Raw genomic sequence first — 21,151 nt, forward strand, 5'->3', positions numbered from 1 at the left:
ACTGTGCCTTTTCATATTCATAGTTCTTATTCGTTTTTTCTTGCTATAACCAAATACGCCGGTTGCTTAAGAATAATAAATGCTAAAAAAAAAGTAATCATAAGCTGTCTTATATTCTCATTAGATACATTTTTACAAGTTACGAGGAAACAATAAGGCACAATACGAAAACCTGGCAATGACACAACGCTCTAAATTATAAAACACTTTGTATCGCATGAATGTTCTTGGCTGAGATGGCCTCAGCTTTTTTTATGGCTTAAGAGTGCTGTGACAAATTTTTGCTGACATTCTCTTTTCCTCTGTGAATAACTACACCTCATTGTGCTCTTTGCTATACATATATATATATATATATATATATATATATATATATATATATATATATATATATATATATATATATATATATATATATATATATATATATATATATATATATATATATATATATATAAATAATGTTGAGCTTAGTACAGATGAGTGCATCAGCTCGTAGCAAAAGAGAATTATTGCAAGTGTTGGAAGGTTACAAATTCAATGTTAGGGCAAGAGAGGAATAGAACACTGAAGCAAGGAACTTAAATTCTTGTAAGAAATTAGCATGAGAAAGATTTCGTACCCTCTGGAAACTCCCCTTAGGAGTGAATAATTCTGTTAGCATGAAAATAAAATTTTATGTCTGCTGAAAACCTACCACTCAAGATTTTGGTTATAAATACCATCTCCAATAAATGACCTGATTATAAAAAGGATAAAAAATGGTTTCACGTTACCAAAAAGCCGGTTTCCATTTTTCACATATTGTAGTACTTAATAGAAGACTAATTTTGCATCGAAAAGATGATTCACAAAGATAGCAATAAAGAGGACTTCAGGTAACACGGCGATTCCCTATTCATGGAGCATCATTAAGACTAATTGCAGGCCGAAGAGCAAAGGCGGCAGCCGTGAGGGATAAACCCATTTCACGGAAAGGGAAACTGTTGCCTCGAGTCCGCAATAATGCGTCTGTCCTAATGGGAAAACTAGATAAGGCCCATAAGGCCTTTATATATATATATATATATATATATATATATATATATATATATATATATATATATATATATATATATATAGAGATATATATATAGAGAGAGAGAGAGAGAGAGAGAGAGAGAGAGAGAGAGAGAGAGAGAGAGAGAGAGAGAGAGAGAGAGAGAGAGTATATATACTGTATATATAATAATATATTTGTATGTATAAATGTATACATATATACACTAGCTGACCAGCCTGGCACTGCCCAGGAAAACTCTGAACGACAGTCTACGTGTAGGGGAGGGAAAGGGAAGGAAGGGGAGGTGAGGTGAGGGGGAGGAGAGGTGGGGAGGGGGGAAGAGGAGGGGAGGGGGAGGGGAGGATGGTCCAAGAGGGAATGGGGGAGGGGAAGTTGACTGAGACTGGGAGTCCAGTTTATGTGGCTGATGGTACCAACCATGTTTTTCCAGGTATTACTACTTTTTACCATATGAATGTTCACCCTTTTTCAAACAGTCTGTCCCTTTTATCCAGTTATTACTGTGAACTGTCCTTTTATCCAGGCATGTCTGTCCCTTTTATGTGTACTGACTGTCCCTTTTATCCAGTTATTACTGTGGTGACTGTCTCTTTTATCCAGGTGTTCCTCTTTATCCAGGTATCATTGTGGTGGCTGTCCTAATGATGAATTAGAGGAATTTATTTCTGTTGATATTTATCCAGGATTACTACTGTGTTGTGACTGTTCCCTTTTATCCAGGCCAGTATTAATCTGCTCAGTGGCTGTCTGTCACGTTTAACCAGGTATTACTGTGCTGTCTGTCCCTTTTATCCAGAAATTACTGTCCAGGGTGTCCTGTCCAGATATTGCAGTACTGTCTGTCCCCTTTATCCAGTTATTACTGTGGTGACTGTCCCTTTTATCCAGATATTACTGTGCTGTCAGTCCCTTTTATCTAGGTATTGCTGTGGTGAATGAAAAGCATTTTAAATAATATATTTCTATGGTCTTGAGTACACGAAGTGAGGTATGATAAATACATGGCGTTTATTTAACACCTAGGTTGCAATGGGAAGGGGGATGGGGGATGGAAGAAGGGGAAGGGGGCAGAGTTAAGGGTTTGAAACCTACCCTATTATCTGCTTTGGGTTATCGGTCACGTGCCAAATTTTGTCTAGATTGGTAAAGCGGTTCGGATTTCTATAGCTCACAAACATACAAACAATCATACAGACAAACATACCAAATACAAACATTCACTTTTATATATGAGACACATGTATATATATAATATAAATATATATATATATATATATATATATATATATATATATATATATATATATATATATATATATATATGTATATATATATATAATATACATACATATATATACTATATATATATATATATGTATATATATATAATTACATATATTTATACACACACACATATATATAATATATATATATATATACATATATATATATATATATATATATATATATATATATATATATATATATATATATATATATATTATAAAAGAAAATATCATTCTTGTCTCTATGGGACAAAGTATTTGCTGCATCATACCACGTATTGTTATTGTCAAAACAACCCAAGAACGAATAAAATAATAAGGCTTGAGGTCTCGAATGACTGTGAATATGGTGCAGAAGAGAAGAAAGGTATAATTGCTGACTAACTTAATGAGAGAAAGCTGATTGTTTTTCCACTTAGAAAAGCACAGGTGCAAGAACAGTGTATGCAGGAAAAGGGAAGACAGAGTCATTACATCTGGGGTAGCTGGAAGGTGAAGAACTAGAGATAGTGTCTGTGTTGTCAGTAAAGACCACCACTAACGTTCAGATACACCTTCGCGGCAGGGTCTGCCTGCACAATCGACCTGTGTAGGAACATCTTAACGTTAATGTGAACAACCTGCACAGTTTTTTTCTGCATGTGCAAACGACCTGAACATACAGTTCATCTCCATCGATGTTCCTGCGTCAAACGACCTGTGTAGGCAAGCCTTGAGCGTTTGCTTGGGGAGGCCACTTCTTTGCTTACGTCTCTGAACGTCCTGGGGTGGAGTAGTACGTTACAGTTAGAAGCAAAAAAGTACTGCAAATGATAGCACCAATCCCGAATGCCTTGGAAAATTTCATTGAAATCTATAGGAATGGGCAATGTCTTGGGTAAGTAAAATCCAACGACTATTGTAACAGAGATACAAAGGCTGCATATTTTAAATTAGCCGAAGAACTAAAGGAGATTGATTCTGCTACTGACAAGGACAGTGTCCTTATATGCCAGCAAAATGAGGATACATATTCAATAGAGCAAAGTACTGTAAAAGAAGAATAAGCCTGTTTGCGTTATTCTTGACTATACTTCATGTATAGTCATGACTATACATCTTGCATGTAATATTCAACATATGAATGGAAAAAAAAATATAAGTTAACAATGAATAACAGCCACTCCTTCGCTGGGCGCCTTTTTAGGCATTTATTATTTTTTTTCTATCACGAAGCCAGAGCATCGTCTGTTGATGCCACGGCTGCTACAGAGAACTAGTATAATAACTGTATCGTTAGTGGTGATGGTAAGCCTGCACAGGTATACCTGAACGTTAGTGGCGGCCTTAAAACTTTGGGGACGAGTGAAAGTGCACAAATACGTTAGTTTGAGATTGCATTGGTATGACTGAGTGAACAAAAGAAAAAAATTGTAAAAGTGGGTGTATATGTTCCTAGAATGGTAAAAGAATGTGTGAAAAAGAATATTTTTTAGATTTATAGCTAGAATCTAAGACCATGAAAGGGTGGATGTACTAGCAGATTTAAATTAAAAAGTAGACGACAGAGAAAATGGCTCCGTTACTGGAAAGGAGCTTGAATGCTGGAAAAAATTAGAAGAATAATCAACAGTATATTTTGAAAAAATGGAGTAGACAGGAAAAGGTTTGTTTGATCGTGTTAGTACAAAGTAGACAGAGTAGCAAGTTGATAAATTTAATGGTTAAAAGAGTAGTTTCTAAAGGTAATTATAATCATTATTTGGTTGAAGCAAAAGTTAATATAGACATATTGAAGTAGGAGTGGAATAGGTAAAAATGGGGCTGCAAATTTAATTAAGGAAAGGGAGTTTTCTAAAAAATAAAATGACAAGCGCATGAAAAGAAAGCCAGACGAAGAGTTTGCAAATTTCCACGATTGGGTCACAGCAATAGTTGGAGTGTTTCTGGGTGTAGGGAGGTGGAATGAGGGAATAATACTGTAAGTGGTGGTCTTACCAGATAAGACTTTTAGTGAATGAAAAGGGAAATCGTTTACAGTGCAACTAAATAGCAGAACAGAAGAAAATGTACAGATAAAAAGGAGGATGGATAAGGTAGTCAAGACAAAAATGCGACAGAAAAAGAAAGAAAGTAATGAAAGTAGAGGAGAGATGATGATCAAGAACTTTAAGGAGAATAAGAAGTTCTACAGTGAAGTAAGTGAAAATAGAAAATTTGATGGATAAACTGTTCTCAGAAAAATAGGCATAAAAGGAGAGATGATGACTACAGTGAGTCTGGTCTTGATTTGGAGGAGGAAGTCTACTGAAGATACGTTGAGTGTCCAAGGCAGGAGGAAGGCAGAAATAAATTAGGCAAGAGCGAAATGAGTGAGGATGCAGACAAACCCCCTGCGTAGAAAAGTTTCATAACATTAGCTACTTCATACACAAAACACTCATCAGAAGCACAAGGATTCCCCTGACATAAATTCGTTCACCTTTATCTTGTAGTCTCTCTTGCACTTCCTGGATGCTTAGGCTTTCCAAAAACCTCCTGTGCCTCTTCTACATGAAAAATTTCTGTCATCCCCTTTTCCTTCCTCCTAACTCCTTCAAATATACACTTTTTCACCAAACCTTCGACTTCCTTTATTTCAACATGAAAACTCTGATCCATCCCTTCACTTTCAATGCCCTCTTTACCACTTCTATGTACCTCCACAATACCACATTTCTTACCCTTTAGAAACTATTACACACAACCATTAACCAATTTTATGTATCTCCATATTCTCATCGCTTCAATTCCCTCATATACTATACAAACAATAATCATCTCGAGAACTTTTCTTTTGTTTGCATTCAAGATCCTTGCTTCACTGCAATAAAAGACGATTGGGTCATAATTCCTTCATACATTCCCACCTTGCCTTTCATACACACAAAGTTTCTTATAAGTCTTTCACTCTCTCCTATTGCCTTCCTGGCTTCACCATTCTGTAATTTAACTCCTCTCTCATTCTACCATCATTCATTGTATTTACCCCTAAAAACCCCTTATATTCACATTCACATATGATATATTTTTGAACGCCCTTTTTGCATTCCCCAAGTATGAATTTTATTTGCAGTACCATTATAAGATACCAATTATAATGTGGAAGATCAAGAGACTCCTTTTGTTCAATATTTTGAGGCATATAAGTACAAAAATACAGGATTCTTTGGCGTTTGAGGGCTACCGCCCCTTGTTGCCATGACATTTTTTTTCTGGATCAAGTGGCAACAGCCCATGTAAGTTAAAGAATCCTTTATTTTTGCAAAAACATACTTTAAAAATATGCAAAGGAAATGGTCTTTTTATCTACTGGATTTGTCAGAACGCAATTGTTCTTTTATACAATAATAATAATAATAATAATAATAATAATAATAATAATAATAATAATAATAATAATAATAATAATAATAATAATTTGGAGAACATCTGTTAAGGAAATTTTGCTGAATGATAGCTGTATCAAAACTGTTGATTTATACAGATTCTTCATTTTATAACATGTTACTCTTCGGCAGGGTATGGGTGGAGTAAATTTCTAAAAGTCATTTACAAAGCATATTTATACTATGTGCAGAATTAACTTTCCATAAGGTTATGCTGTTACATCTAGTAGGAAACAGAGTGATACAAATCAAAACAGTTATAATATATGAGCTAGACAAGGTAGGAAATATGCAAAGTGTTGATTGGTCAACACATCTCATATAATGGTTATGTTGGAGATGGTTGCATGGCTGTAGCAGGTATCCATCTGGGAGGGTCTATTCCAAGCACTTCATTCCTACTGGTTTTGTAATGGGTCTCCTCTAGATGGAGGAGGGGAGGACGAAGAATTCTTGTGTAAACCTAAAGGATATGAAGTGCTGTGAATCAAAGGCAATGATGGTCTTGGGTGTTGCTGATAAGTTTAACAGTGAGAATCAATTTTGGTTTTATAAGGGTGCTGCTGAATGAGTGGTGGATATGGCTTATGAACAGCTGCTACCTGAAGGTGACATGAACGGCATTATGAAAGGTGAGTGAATGCCATCACAATGCAAGAGTGGAGGCATCCCACTTAAGGGAATTTGAACTTGTAGATGGCGCACTTCTTCTCTAGGTACTCTATAGGTGAATTTGGTTTTCTTGGGACACTCTGTTGATTTCAGCCTTGGTTAAGGGCTATGAATAACAGTTTGAGGGTAACCTATTCTCGAGGTGTTGATGACGGATTTCTTAAATTGCTCAGGGCACTCATTGCCAATGAGGCGACTTTAAAAGTCCCTGGTGGGTGGACTAGCTGCATTCAGTGAAAGCGAAACACAATGGATCCTCATATAAATGAATGTTAACTATTGTGATTATTTACCTGTCACCTATGAAAAAGCACAGAACACTTCTCCAATTACCTCATCTCCTCGTTGAACCCTAATGACGTTAATATTAATGTAATGGTAGTATGTACAGATGATGGGGGGTCCACCTGCATCTGCAAAAAGGCATTTTATTCCACAACACTTATTTAGATGTTAGCGAGAAGAATCTGAGTGCATACTTGGCCACAGTGGGGGATAAATGAGTAAGTTTAATGCATAGGCAAGCAAAGCCCAAAGAAAGCTTTCATGGAAGCTCTGGTTGTGGATGTTGTCATCTTGATGGTCTTGTGAATAGGGATATCGATGAAGATGATTTCTACAACAATGCAATGCTGCTTTTGGAGGAAAAGCCAATCAGCACACAAAGGTAATCAGTAGATGAATCTATACAATATTTGGAAGGAACATACAGTGCAAGCATATTGTTTAATATCTTGGCCAAGCATAAGTGAGAGTGGATACCGTGATGATAATAAGTCGTCTGAGGTTGCCTTGTCCGTACGTCTCAGTATTGCTATAAATGTATCCTGGCTCAGAGTCTCCACTTATATAGGGGGGCTTCGACCCGGAGGTGCTTCTTCATAGGATTTGGCTAGTGAATGTAATGGGTATTATGGTTCATATGTAAGAGGGCATTTTAGTTGGTGTTGTTTGGTTATTGGTCAAGTTAGTGTAGCTGCATGCTCACTGGTAAAGCTTGAGTTTACTGCCATTCAAAGCAATGAGCTTGTGTTGGGTTGTCTGTTTCTTTTTCTTGCATTCTTCCTCTTCAAGGGAGTGAAGGACATCTTTGAATGTGGGATGGCCTCTAGGGATACTAGTTTCCCCATTAGCAAAAGATCTATCAGATGTCATTGAAGCCAGATGAGTTCCTTCTGCTTGAGATCATAGTTTTAAGGAAAAGAATCCTCTGATTTTGCATAGACATAACCCTTTAAGGCATACTGCTGCTACATCTCTGATACCTTTATTGGGATTTGATGAGAAGGCATCAAAACCCAAGGGAGAATATTTGAGCAGTGTTCTGTGCTCCTTGTCAAGTGTGAGAATTAAAGTGTGCTCCCCTTCCTTGATATACTTGTACCCCAGGGCTAATGGAAATTTGCCTCACTAGCTAGAATATATGTTTGGGGTATTTTTATATCAGGTTATCCAGCTATGCAGCTGTTTTATTAAAGAAAACAAGGCAAAAAGTTGCTGTACAAAGAATTTTTAGATTAACTAAATCTCTTTAAAGCAAACTACAACACAAGCAAAGATGAGTGATGCCAGTGGAATAGCTTTTGAAGTCAGGTTGAATTATCAGATTTGGATCCCCTTGAATGTTTTCGGATTAAATCAAGATTAAAGAAATCACTCAACTTTTATTTGCAATGAAATGCAATTTAAATTTCACTTATAATGAAATTTTATTTCTACTTTACTTTTTATTTTACTTACATATGAGTTCTATCTCAGTTGTCTCAACATGGAAAATGGAAGATTGTAGATTATCATTGCAGCACAACAATAACACAACTCTAGTTTATAGGTCAAGGTGCTCTATTACATCCCTCCTCCTGGTCTGTACTTATTTACTTACCAAAGCACAATACAGACAACTTATCAACACTAAAACAATGAGATGCATACCTATCCCCTAAATTACCACATTTGAAAGAGAGCTAAATCATTATTTATAAATTTTTCAGACTTTTATATTCTACAGTTTTATTTAAAATATTATCAAGTGATCTTACAAATCATAACAACCTTTTATGGGCTCGGAGATGGTTTAGGATTTGGTCCCTATATAGTACAAAACGTTTTGTTTAAAAACTTGACCAGTTTACATGCCACATAACTTCAAACCACAGACATATAACTGCTGGACTATAAACAACATTTTATACCCAAGATTCTCTAAATTGGTAGTTTTTACATGTACAGGAACTAAAAATTTTAGAATGATTCAACTTCACTTCCCTTTGTAACACTATTAACTATTTTCAAACTTGATTGGCTAGGAAAAACATCCAAGTTATGAGTTTCAAGAAATAACTGTGATAGCAAAATAAGTAATACTGGTGTCAAGTATTGCATTACTGTTTGTCTTTCCTCATAATTAACACTGTTTTTTAATAGAAAAGAATGCTGGCTAGTAAATTGTTGACCTATTAGGAGAAAATCTCAATTTCATAAGTTGGATTCACTAAATTTGTTGTCATCAGTCTTACAAGATCTGTCATGATTTACTGTCTCCAGTACAGTTATCTGAGGACTGAAGATAACTCGAAATCTCTTACATCAATCGCTGTGGGTCAGGCAATTTGAACTTAAGGGACAATATCAGTGGTCACTGGAATTGTCTGTACATTTTCAGTCACTTGTAAAGTGGAGGAAATAATTGCTGGGGATAGCCCAATTCAGCGCCATCAATTCAGTACCATCATTTAAGCACTGCAATTTTAGCACCACATTGTTGCAGTGGCAGATTATTCAGAACCGCCATTTCTGTGCCAGGCTATTCAGCGTCGCCGTCTCAGAACCATGGCATTTATTAAAATCACTGAAAGGAGAAGGACTATCTTCAATGTACCAATTCTGTAATTAGTAAAATATACTATTCTCGAATGTATATATACATGTGAATGAAGAAAAATAATAGTATTAGTAATTAGTAAACCTGTATTTTTGAAATTATAAAGTTAAATTTTCGCTTAATTTTCAAATGTATCAAATACTGTGATGTAAACTACCTCACAACCTTATATTCAACACTAGGCTAATTTCTTTTATCAAATTTTAATTTTCAACTATGGTATAAATATCCTTGTCATGTAAATATATCAAAATAGTGCATATCATCAACACAAAAGACTTATTACCCTCCATAATCTCTTCAAAATTTCAACCTATCCCATTCCCTCTTCTTCATCTCTTCTTCCTGGAAATTAACTCTAAGCAGCAGTAGCAAATTGCATTGCACGTATTCAAAACTGTAACTATAGTTTCAACCACTTCATACATAAGTTGATAAATTAAGTTGGATCAAAATATCATGAACAAGCATCGTGCGAGAATATATGCTTTTGACCACCAAAGGGTTCAAGTTTAGCTACAAAGGGAATTTCAACTGGGCGGGGGGGCGGCCCAGTGGCGGGGGGCAAAGCATCTGTCTGGGGGCCCAGGGCCCCCCTGGCCCCCCATAGCGACGCCACTGGCTATCTTTAGTTTTGCCTTATAATTGTGCACTATTCTACACAGGTACTCTACCTCATATCTGATGCCATATTTAGAAACAATAACTTTATATTGTTTCATCTACATTTCAGTAATTCCCAGTTTGCCTTTTAGTCATCTGTTTGTCACTTAGGCATGGTTGCCCTCTGAGGTCGGATCGAAGAGAGCTAAGCTACCACCAACTTCGTCCCTATTTCAGCTATTCGTCGCCTATGGTCGTCCACTTTGCATCTTTCCTGCCCCAGCAGACTACCTTAAAGAAGTACATCATCTACAAATTCCTCTATAGTAAAGCAAAATACCGTCACACTCAAATTTAGGGGCCCAGGCCATTCCAGCGGAACGCCTTAGCCCCTGCCAAACATGCAGCAACAAACCCTCACTCTCCAACACAATCTTCATACGAAAAATAACGAGCAATCATCGCTTCTTGGGCAAATGCACCTATCTTGAGCTCCCTAGTCATCTCGGTTGTGTAGACCTAACTTTGAGGTCAACGTCAGGCCTTTTATCCCATTAATACCTCACCCCATTAAGTGGCCGCCTCGAGGCTAGGGCTTATACTGGCATCAGGCCGGGTTAATCTAAAACAACCAGTTAACCTTTGTAACCATCTCTGCCCAACTGGGAGATATAAAGACGTTACTTTCGAAACTTCCGACTGTGCAAGGAGAAACTCACCATACGTCAGACAGAGATGATTCCATATAAAATCAGCAGTGTCTATGCAGCTATTAGATTTAGTAATTTAATTATAACAATAAAAATACTACTAGTAATAATAGTAATAACATCATTATTTCTAGTAGTAGTATTTTGAATATTCATCTCGTTATTTTCACAAACTTCATATTGAGAACTGATCAGTCTTGACATTTATTGTGATATTTTTAAAATGAGTATTCTCAAATAATTAGGAACCGACTTTTTCACTGTAACGATAAGGAAAGTCCTTCTTCTCTTAAGGGCGTATTTAACTCTGTCTCTTTTCTTCAGAACCTCTTGCCTAAGACTTTCACTTCTGTAGCACATTTCATCTCTTATTATAACCTACCTGCAATTTTTAACATTTCTTATTCTTTTGCCTCTCTCTCACTCCCTCTTTATTATTTTCACTTACCTCCGTTGTTTTCTCATAAACATCTGATTACTTATGAAACACATTTCAGTCTCCGCTTGACATGCTTCTCCTTCAGTCCCTCTTCTTCTTTTCCGAAAGGGTTGAAATAATCCCCTTCAACACCCCGTTCCCCTTTTCATCTCTTCTCCAGTGCCCTTTCATTAAATTCCATCTTTCCTCTCCCTTATCATACCGCTTCCCACTGCACTTCTTCGTCCTATCCTAACCCCTACAGAGCACCCTTTTCTCCCTCCGTCCCTCCCCCTTAATTCCAGCCTTTTCCCTCCGTTAGCCTAACCTCCTCTTCCCCTGTTTCCCTCTTCCCCTCCCCTCCCTAACCCGTAAGTTACAGCCTGTGAGTCACACGCATAGAGCGAACCATTAATTTCACGAATGGACGCCCTCTTATTTATGAAGGTTTAGTCAAGTGATCCATCTTAGATCACAGACATCATACGTTCATTCAGGCAGCGCGGCCATTAATGTTTACGGCGTTCTTGGCCGTTCCATAAATTAGCCAACTGCTCTATTATATATGTCTGGCCGTGAATTCCTCTAGCCCGCCGAGAGAGGGGGCGAGGGCTCCATGGTTGGATTATCATCTGGTATGAGTTTTTCCGAAAGCAACACGTGCAGAGTTTTATGGCTTGATTCTGGGAAATGTTGTGATGTGTGACGTGATAATGTTATGGCCCCTGCACGGCTTTGAAGCCTTGAAGAGCGTCCCTGTGAATACTCAAGCTTTTAAGTTGATATAGATCTTGGAGATGTCATGGCGTCTATTCATGAATCTGAAAATGTTTTAGGAATGTCTGTGCACGTTTTAATCTCCCAGATGATTCAGATCTAACTGCAATAGTCTTTTTATATGTATCCCCTTTCGGAAATCAGTCGGTGTTTCAGGCTTTTCGGGCTAAAATTTTCAGTTGAAATTTTCAACTCTACATTATAAGTAGAAACTTTTTCAGCCAGTTTTGCACTACCTTCGGTATCGATGACCACAATCCAAGAAAACGCAGTATGAACTCGATTCAACTATGAGCATTATATAGTTATAAAATTTTATTAAACTGCAATAACAATAAAAAAAACTTTTAGATTAAAAATACTCTAGATTCTTATATTCAAAGTTTGATGTCCATCACACAAGCATGTGGAACAAATTCGGTGGTTGCATTAGACTGTTTCATATTTTTTTTTATTTAAAAGCCATAGGACTAGCAGCCCAATACTTTGTCTATGTTCAAAATGCTATGAAAGGTATTCCTGCTAAATGATAACTGCTGCGAGGCAAAACCAGCCTATCACTATCGCCGATTCAGATGACCGCACAAAAAACAAAGAGTTTGGTTCGGGTTTTTAAGTGTCTGTTTTGTCTGTGTCTTCCTTTTCAACACCAAGTTGTGTCATCACTATCCTTACCAATTATAAATCTTTTTCCTTTCAGCAGGTGCCGTCTTGTGACCCCCACTTTGTTTAAACCTCTATCCTTTCCCCTGGCCTTTTGTTTCATGTAAACTTGACATCAACATCAGGCAGCTATCGATCTAAGTATGGGAAAATCAAAATCATAAAAGTCTGACAGACTTTAAGAGATTCGCGTAGAGGGAAAGGAAAATGCTACAAAGTTAAAGTTAAGTATACCTTAGTTTAACCAGACCACTGAGCTGATTAACAGCTCTCCTAGGGCTGGCCCGAAGGATTAGGCTTATTTTACGTGGCTACGAACCAATTGGTTACCTAGCAACGGGACCTACTGCTTATGATGGAATCCGAACCACATTATAGTGAGAAATGAATTTCTATCACCAGAAACAAATTCCTCTAATTCTTCATTAGCCGCTCGAAGAATCGAACGCAGGCCCAGCAGAGTGCTAGCTGAGAACAGTACCCACCTGTCCAATGAGGAAATAGGAAAATGCTACAAGTCCTCCTAGAAATTGCAATCGTTTGCTAATCAAAGATCAGTTTCAACTGTTGGATGGCAAAACCTTTACAGGTGAAAAAAAAAACACTGAAAATGAAAGTACTTAGGTCCCAACTTCTTTCAAGACTTGTGAAGGGTTACTTTGTAGTGCCCTGGCCTCTTATTTTTTGAGAAACAGGTTCGTTCCCGATGTGAGTCAGAAGTTTATTTCCGTGAAACACGTACTCATAAGTTCATTAGTTCCATTTATATAAATATATATATATATATATATATATATATACATATATATATATGTGTATCCAAATATATATATATATATATATATATATATATATATATATATGTATATCCATATATATATATATATATATATAATATATATATGTATATATATATATACATATATATATAATGTATATATATATATATATATATATATATATATATATATATATATATATATATATATATATATATATATATATATATATATATATATATATATATATATATATATGTCTGTGTGTGTGTGTGTATCCATATATACTGTATATACATATATATATATATATATATATATATATATATATATATATATATATATATATATACATACAATATATATATATAAATATATATACATATATATATATATATATATATATTATATATATATGCATATATATACATATATATATACATATATGTATATCACACATTACCACAGGTGAAAAATAATAGACGGGGTGTAGGTCCTGACCAGTTTCGACTTTATTTCAAAGCCATTGACAAAGGACTGATACAGAGTATAAGAAGTCACAAATATACAGTATATACTAAAGGAACAGTTAGAGACAACCTATCCACCCACCGACCGGTGTCGAGGTAGGAGTGGCCTTCAAAACTCATTTGGCTAAAAATCACAATATACTCCCAGGAGACAATACTGATAAACATACCGACCACAGGCGACCTCAGATCCACACCTTCCCCCATCAGGAGGAGCCGGTACCTGTTGAAACTCATTAGCACCACTGGCCTGAAGCCACACTGTGTTTAGCCATCTCGGTAATCCTATATTCATACATCTCTACTGACCTGCCTTAAAATTTAAACAATTTACAAATTTCTTTTGATACTAACAGGATCAAGTTTATACATCCCTTGACTGATATTCATAATGTTTGTAACTTTCTTTTATAAAGCTAGATTCAATGATTATTCCTTTCCAGTGCATTATTAGAATATACAATCCTCTCGGGTTTTGCCCCTTCCCAGTTGATAGCATGATTGTTCTCACAAAATGTACAAAAATACTCTGTTCCCCTGTGAATATCTCACATTTCTTATGCTATGTAATTCTTTTTTCCAGACTTTCCCTTTTGGCCAATATAAACAGTTGTCACAAGACGTCCCCCTTCATGGAATTTTATATACACTCCACTTTAGTATTGTCAGGTGAGTTCTTGATAAGTACATTTTCATTGTTTTATTGTTCTTAAAACACATTAACACCAAATATCCATCCATTAAGAAAATGGGGATATCTTTCAAATATTATTATTCCTAAGGGCAGTACACCCCAAATTTCTTGCAGTTGATAAAAGGTTCTTTTGGTCTTTGGAAGGATACATAGTCAGAAACCTAACTTCAAATGCACTGTTTAATACACTGTCATGGAGATATACCACCCTCTCCATATGACATCATATATATATATATAGATAGAAATATATAATCATACATATATATCTGTCTTGTATATATATAAATGTAAAATCCCCGCTCAACATGTTCTCTGTGGAGAAAATCCAGTTTTCTGTGGTGCCTTTCTGTGACCTAAGGTCGAGCGGAATATATATTTATCATCACAATTATAAACTATGTATATATTGTCTTTCCAAGCAATCATTATTATGCACAAGTAACAAGATATTTATTTCATATGTCAGACATTGTTTATCACTATGTTCTCTGTCTAAACCTGTCCTGTTTTAAGGAACTAGTTTGACCTCAGGTCACCTATAAATCTTTGTACCAGGTGTCTCTGCACACTATGCAGACGTCCGCATCCCGCTTTATAAGCAGTTATTTTTTATCAATAAATCATCAGTACTTGTCTCCCTGCTTATCATTTCGCACTTCTCTCACAGTGGTGACCCCCAGAGTTGTTCTCGGAAGCCATTAGCTGACCCAAACGGCGACTAAGTCTTGGCCCGATGAACCTAATCCATGCCCCTAACGATCTAATTACAGCGCTCTAACAAAGCATTCGGGCGTTAACCAACCCTCGTCGGCAGGTCCCCAACATCATTAGCGGACCCACACAGCACGCTCCCCCAACGTGTATTGGCATGGGTGTCCCCAGAGAACTCCAAGTGAGAGCGTGAAGAGAGCATGGACAGAGACATTCCCAACCACGTACAAATTACCGCGAACCTCTCAGAGGCAGACACCTCCCTCTCGCAACCCGCTCTTGTGCGCACCTCCACACCGGTACCGCTGCCCCCACAATGTCTCCCGACCAACTAAAGATGTCCCTTAACATAAGGCTGCCGCCATTCACCAGGGAGAATGCAGCGTCTTGGCTCTACAGGGTCGAGGGGCAATTCAGAATAGCAGGCCTGGCTGACGAGGTGTTGAAGGCGGAAATTGCCATTAACGCCCTACCAGAGGAAATTTATAATAAGATCGCCCCATGGTTGATGACGACGACAGTCCCCGCCACCTTCCGAGAACTGAAATCTACTCTTGTCGAGACCTGCTCCCTGCTAGTCTCCGAGAGAGCTGCCGGCGCCCTTGACCTCGCCTTCAACCCCCGGCAGGAAGGAAACCTCTTAGAAGTATGGCGTGCCCTCCAGGACCTCCTCCTCCTCCCTGAGACTGACAGCAGCAGAAGGCGCAAGGAAATCAGTCTGTCGAGGGAGATCTTCCTGCGGCAGCTACTGTCGGAGGTCCAAGGGCAAATCACGGACGCATACACCCTGCTGGTTGAGGACCTAATCAGGTTGGCGCAGCAGCTGACGGACTCCACTAAGGCGGCCAAGCGGGCAACCATGCCCGCACTCTCCACCAACTGCCTCCTGCTGGAGGACCCCACCACGGAACCCGTTAACTCCATTGAACATAAAAGGTCGTCTCACCAGCAGAAGAAGGAAGGGCCTGGGCTATACTACTTCCATCGGAGGTTCGGGAGAGCCGCCTGAAAGTGTGAGACCCCCTGCCCTTTCTTCCCTTCAAAAAACGGAGGAGGCGGCGGCCAACCCCAAAGGCCACAGTGGCAGCAACAGCAGAAGTACCCAGGGGCCCCTTACCAGTAGGGTTCTACGCCCACGATGTGATCTCTGGCAGGATGATGTTGGCCATGCGTTCAGTGTTTCCACCTTCAGGAGAGGACCTCAGACGACCGCCGGACCTGACTACCTGCCTGACAGCCGCAAACGGGTCCCTCATCCTCTCCTATGGCACCAAGCTCCTGTTGATCTCCATCCTTGGCTGGAGGTACAACTGGAAGTTCATCATCGCGGACATCAGGACTCCACTCCTGGAAGCGGACTTCCTTGCCCACTTCAGCCTGGCAGTTGATGTTGGCTGCAAACGCCTGCTAAACACCCAGACCTACCAATCCCTGCCCTTGTCGCCAGGCCCCAGGGAGCCCGCCATCTGTTCCATCTCGCCTCACCAGTATGGTTCCCTCCTGAAGGAGTTCCCGGAGGTCCTCAAACCTGAGCTCCGCCAGATGCCCATGACTCCTGCCAAACATGGGACATACCACTATATTAAGACAAAGGGCCCCCCTACGCATGCGAAGTTCCGACAACTTCCCCCGCAGTGCCTTCAGGAGGCCAAAAAGGCCTTCGCTGAAATGGAAGAGATGGGCATATGCAAAAAGGCTCCCAGCCCGTGGGCTTCCCCCCTTCACATGGTGCAGAAAGCAGACGGCACCTGGAGGCCCTGTGTTGACTACAGGCGGCTGACCTGGCAACAGAACCGGACCACTACCCCCTGCCCGAACATGCAGGACCCGACGGCCTCTTTCCAGGAGCCAGGATATTCTCCAAAATGGACCTACTAAAATCTTATTTCCAGGTCCCAGTAGCTCCAGAGGACATCCCCAAGACCGCCATCATCACACCCTTTGGGTCCTACGTCTTCGCCTTCTCCACCTTCGGCCTGAGGAACGCGGGTGCGACCTTCCAGAGGTTGATGGACAGCATCCTGGGGGACCTGGACTTCTGCATATGCTACGTTGACTATATCCTGATCTTTTCCAGGTCCCGGTAGGAACACCTGCGACACGTCCGGAAAGTCCTGCAGCGCCTACAGGAGAATGGCCTTGTTGTCAGGTTTGACAAATGCACCTTCGGCGTCGAGAAGGTGGAGTTCCTGGGCTACGAGATATCCCCGGAGGGCGTCTGCCCGATGTCGTCGAAGGTCGAAGCCATCAAGAAGTTCCCCACCCCTACCTCCATCAGGGCCGTACAAGAACTCCTCGGGATGGTCAACTGCTACAGAAGATTCACCCTGGGGATCGCTCACACCATGGGCCCCTGATGGAGGCCCTGAAGGGACGACCAAAGACCTTAGTATGGGGACCCGACCAGCAGAAGGCTTTCCTCCTGACGTAGGCCTCCCTTGCCAAAGCAACATCCTTGGCCCACCAGGATCCCAGCGCTCCCCTCCAACTGACGGCGGACGCCAGCAACGTCGCCTGCGGGGCAGTGCTGGAACAGATATCAGAGGGACCCCTCAGCCCATCGCCTTCTTCAGTAGGAGGCTAAACCATACCGAGTCCCACTACAGCACATTCAACCGAGAACTCCTCACAGCATACCAGGCAGTATGGCACTTCAAATTCCTCCTGGAGGGGACGCCCTTCACAATACGGACCGACCACCAGCCGCTGGTTCATGCCTTCACAAAGCCGGGCGATGCATGGTCCTCTAGGCAGCAGTGGCAACTCGCAGCCATCATGGAGTTCACCTGCACCGTCAGGTACCTCCCTGGCAGGAAGAACCTGGTAGCCAACACCCTCTCGAGGAGCGAGATCGATTCTGTACAGTTCGGGATCGATCACAAGGACCTCACCCGTGAGCAAGCTGCTGACCCTGAGACCCCAGTCTACCGTACAGCCGTCATGTCGCTGAAGTGGAAGGACGTGCCCTTCAGCTCAGAAGGATCAACACTACTGAGCGACATCAGTACTGGATGCCCCCACCCCCTGGCACCGGCCTCCAGACATCGGTTGATTTTCGACATCATCCACGGCCTATCCCACCCCTCCGGATGGACAACAGCCAGACTGCCGACAGAAATTCGTCTGGCACGGCATACAAAAGGACGCGACGGCCTGGGCAAGACAATGTATGCAGTGTCAGACAAGTAAAGTAGGGCGGCACACTGAATCAGGGGTGAGTGAATTCCCCCAGCCAAAGAGACGTTTTGGGCATATCCACGTTGACGTAGTAGGACCACTTCCCCCATCAGGAGGAGCCAGGTACCTGCTGACAGTCGTCGACTGCTCCACCAGGTGGCCCGAAGCCACGCCCATGGAAGAAGCCATCTCAGTGCATGCGTGGAAGCCCTCCTCTCCAGCTGGATCAGGGGACCCGCTTTCCTGTCCGAGCTATGGACCACCCTGTCGTGTCTAATGGGGACCACTCACCACAGCACCACCGGCCTACAACCCTGCAGCCAACAGAATGGTGGAAAGATTCCACAGATCTCTGAAGGCGTCCCTCATTGCTCGTTCTGCTGAAAACTGGAAGTACCAGCTACCCTAGGTCCTCCTCGGGTTGAGAACCGCCCCCAGGGCCAACAGCGACCCCTCCTCAGCAGAAAAAGTCTACAGGAAGACTCTGGTAGTCCCAAGGGAACTCGTCGCAGAGAACATGGACAACATAGGAATACAGAGTCTCCGAGACAGGGTTGGAAAATTCGCCCCCTGCCAGAGGACATTCACCGACAGGACGTCCCCCTTCATGCCCACCGAGATGTACTCCTCCACCCACGTCTTCGTCAGGGACGACGCTGTACGCCCACCCTTGATTAGACCCTACAGGAGACCTTTCTTAGTCCTGGAAAGGAACAAGAAGGCATTCCAAATATCCATCCATGGGCGGGAAGACTGGGTGTCAATAGATCGGCTCAAACCCGCATTCCTGGAGGGGGGCAACGGAGGACCCCAAGATCTCCTGCAGGAGATGGCAGCCCGTCATACAACCCCGGTCTCTGGAAGGAGGCGAGGGTGTCCCCAGAAAACCCAGAAACCTAACGGAAATACACCACAACAAACCACTACAGAGGACATCAGGGAAGGCGACCACCCTCTCCAGTTGACATCAAGAAAGAGAGGCCCCCTTCGTCGCCCCAGAAGAAACCTGGTTTAATCAGACATTACCTCTGTCTTGTGGGGGGGGGGAGTATTGTAAAATCCCCGCTCAACATGTTCTCTGTGGAGAAAATCCAGTTTTCTGTGGTGCCTTTCTGTGACCTAAGGTCGAGCGGAATATATATTTATCATCACAATTATAAACTACGTATATACAGTATTCTCTTTCCAAGCAATCATTTATTATGTATGAGTAACAGGATATTTATTTCATATGTCAGATATTGTTTATCACTATGTTCTCTGTCTAAACCTGTCCTGTTGTAAGGAACTTGTTTGACCTCAGGTCACCTGTAAATCTTTGTACCAGGTGTCTCAGCGCACTACACAGACATCCGCATCTCACTTTATAAGCAGCTATTTTTTATCAATAAATCAGCAGTACTTGTCTCCTGCTCATTATTTCATTATTTCACCTCTCTCTCTCGCATATATATAATATATATATATATATATATATATATATATATATATATATATATATATATATATATATATATATGTAGAGTCACTTTTACCAGACACATATGTAATTCTAATATCACAATGCCCTCTTAACTTCTCAAATTCTTATCTTTTTGGATATGGTTGTATCGAAGGAATTTAAAATATCAGGCGGATAAATGAACAGTACCACTGAATGGCGGTCGAACCCAGGTGACATGGACCCATGACCTCCTTGTGAATATGGTAATGCAGGTTCGATTCCACCGCGCCATTCACAGGCTCTTCAATTTCTTCCCCATACCTAACCTAGTTCTAAAGCATATCTAAAAACCTAACTCTCTTGATGGCATTGCGGTATTAGAATTCCACTATATATATATTGAATGGGTCCATGTATATATATATCCCATATATATGTATATTTATATATATATATATATATATATATATATAATAATATATATACACGGAGATACATACAAACATATATATATATATATATACTGTATATATATAATTATATATAATATATATATATAAATATATATATATATATATATATATATATATATATATATATATATATATATATATATATATATATATATATATATATATATATATATATATATATATATATATATATATATATATATATATATATATATATATGCTGTATGTATGTATGTGTATATCTCCCCATTGATATATATATATATATATATATATATATATATATATATATATATATATATATATATATATATATATATATATACATACATACATACAGCATATATATATATATATATATATATATATATATATATATATATATATATATATATATATATATATAGACATACATATATACATATATATATATATATATATATATATATATATATATATATATATATATATATATATATATATATATATATAGTTATATATAATTATATATATACAGTATATATATATATATATATATATTTATATATATACATAATATAATATATATATATTTATTATATATATATTTTATATATATGAATATATATATATATATATAATATATATATATATATATATATATATAATAAATATATATATATACTGAATATATCGGTTATATATAATAATATATATATATATATATATATATATATATATATTATATATATGGGATGTTAAATACATATGTATAATATATATACTGTATATATATAATTACCATTTTTATTGTTTTGATATATATATATTATATATATATATATATTATATATATATATATGTTGTTTGTTAATGTCTGG

The 21,151-nt window shown here is 39.0% G+C and overlaps 1 protein-coding gene across 1 annotated transcript; it reads left to right on the forward strand.

Moving 5' to 3' along the window:
- Positions 1–16,352: 16,352 nt before the first annotated feature.
- Positions 16,353–17,075, forward strand: LOC136829625 (uncharacterized). The gene has a single exon (XM_067088473.1). It carries the CDS (start codon positions 16,353–16,355, stop codon positions 17,073–17,075), a length of 723 nt encoding a protein of 240 aa, XP_066944574.1.
- Positions 17,076–21,151: the final 4,076 nt, after the last annotated feature.

The sequence above is a fragment of the Macrobrachium rosenbergii genome, chromosome 44 (genome assembly GCF_040412425.1).
Source record: "Macrobrachium rosenbergii isolate ZJJX-2024 chromosome 44, ASM4041242v1, whole genome shotgun sequence".
NCBI lineage: Eukaryota > Metazoa > Arthropoda > Malacostraca > Decapoda > Palaemonidae > Macrobrachium > Macrobrachium rosenbergii.

Excerpts from the sequence above, each read along its gene's own strand:
- LOC136829625 (XM_067088473.1), top strand. The coding sequence starts at position 16,353 with ATGATGTTGGCCATGCGTTCAGTGTTTCCACCTTCAGGAGAGGACCTC.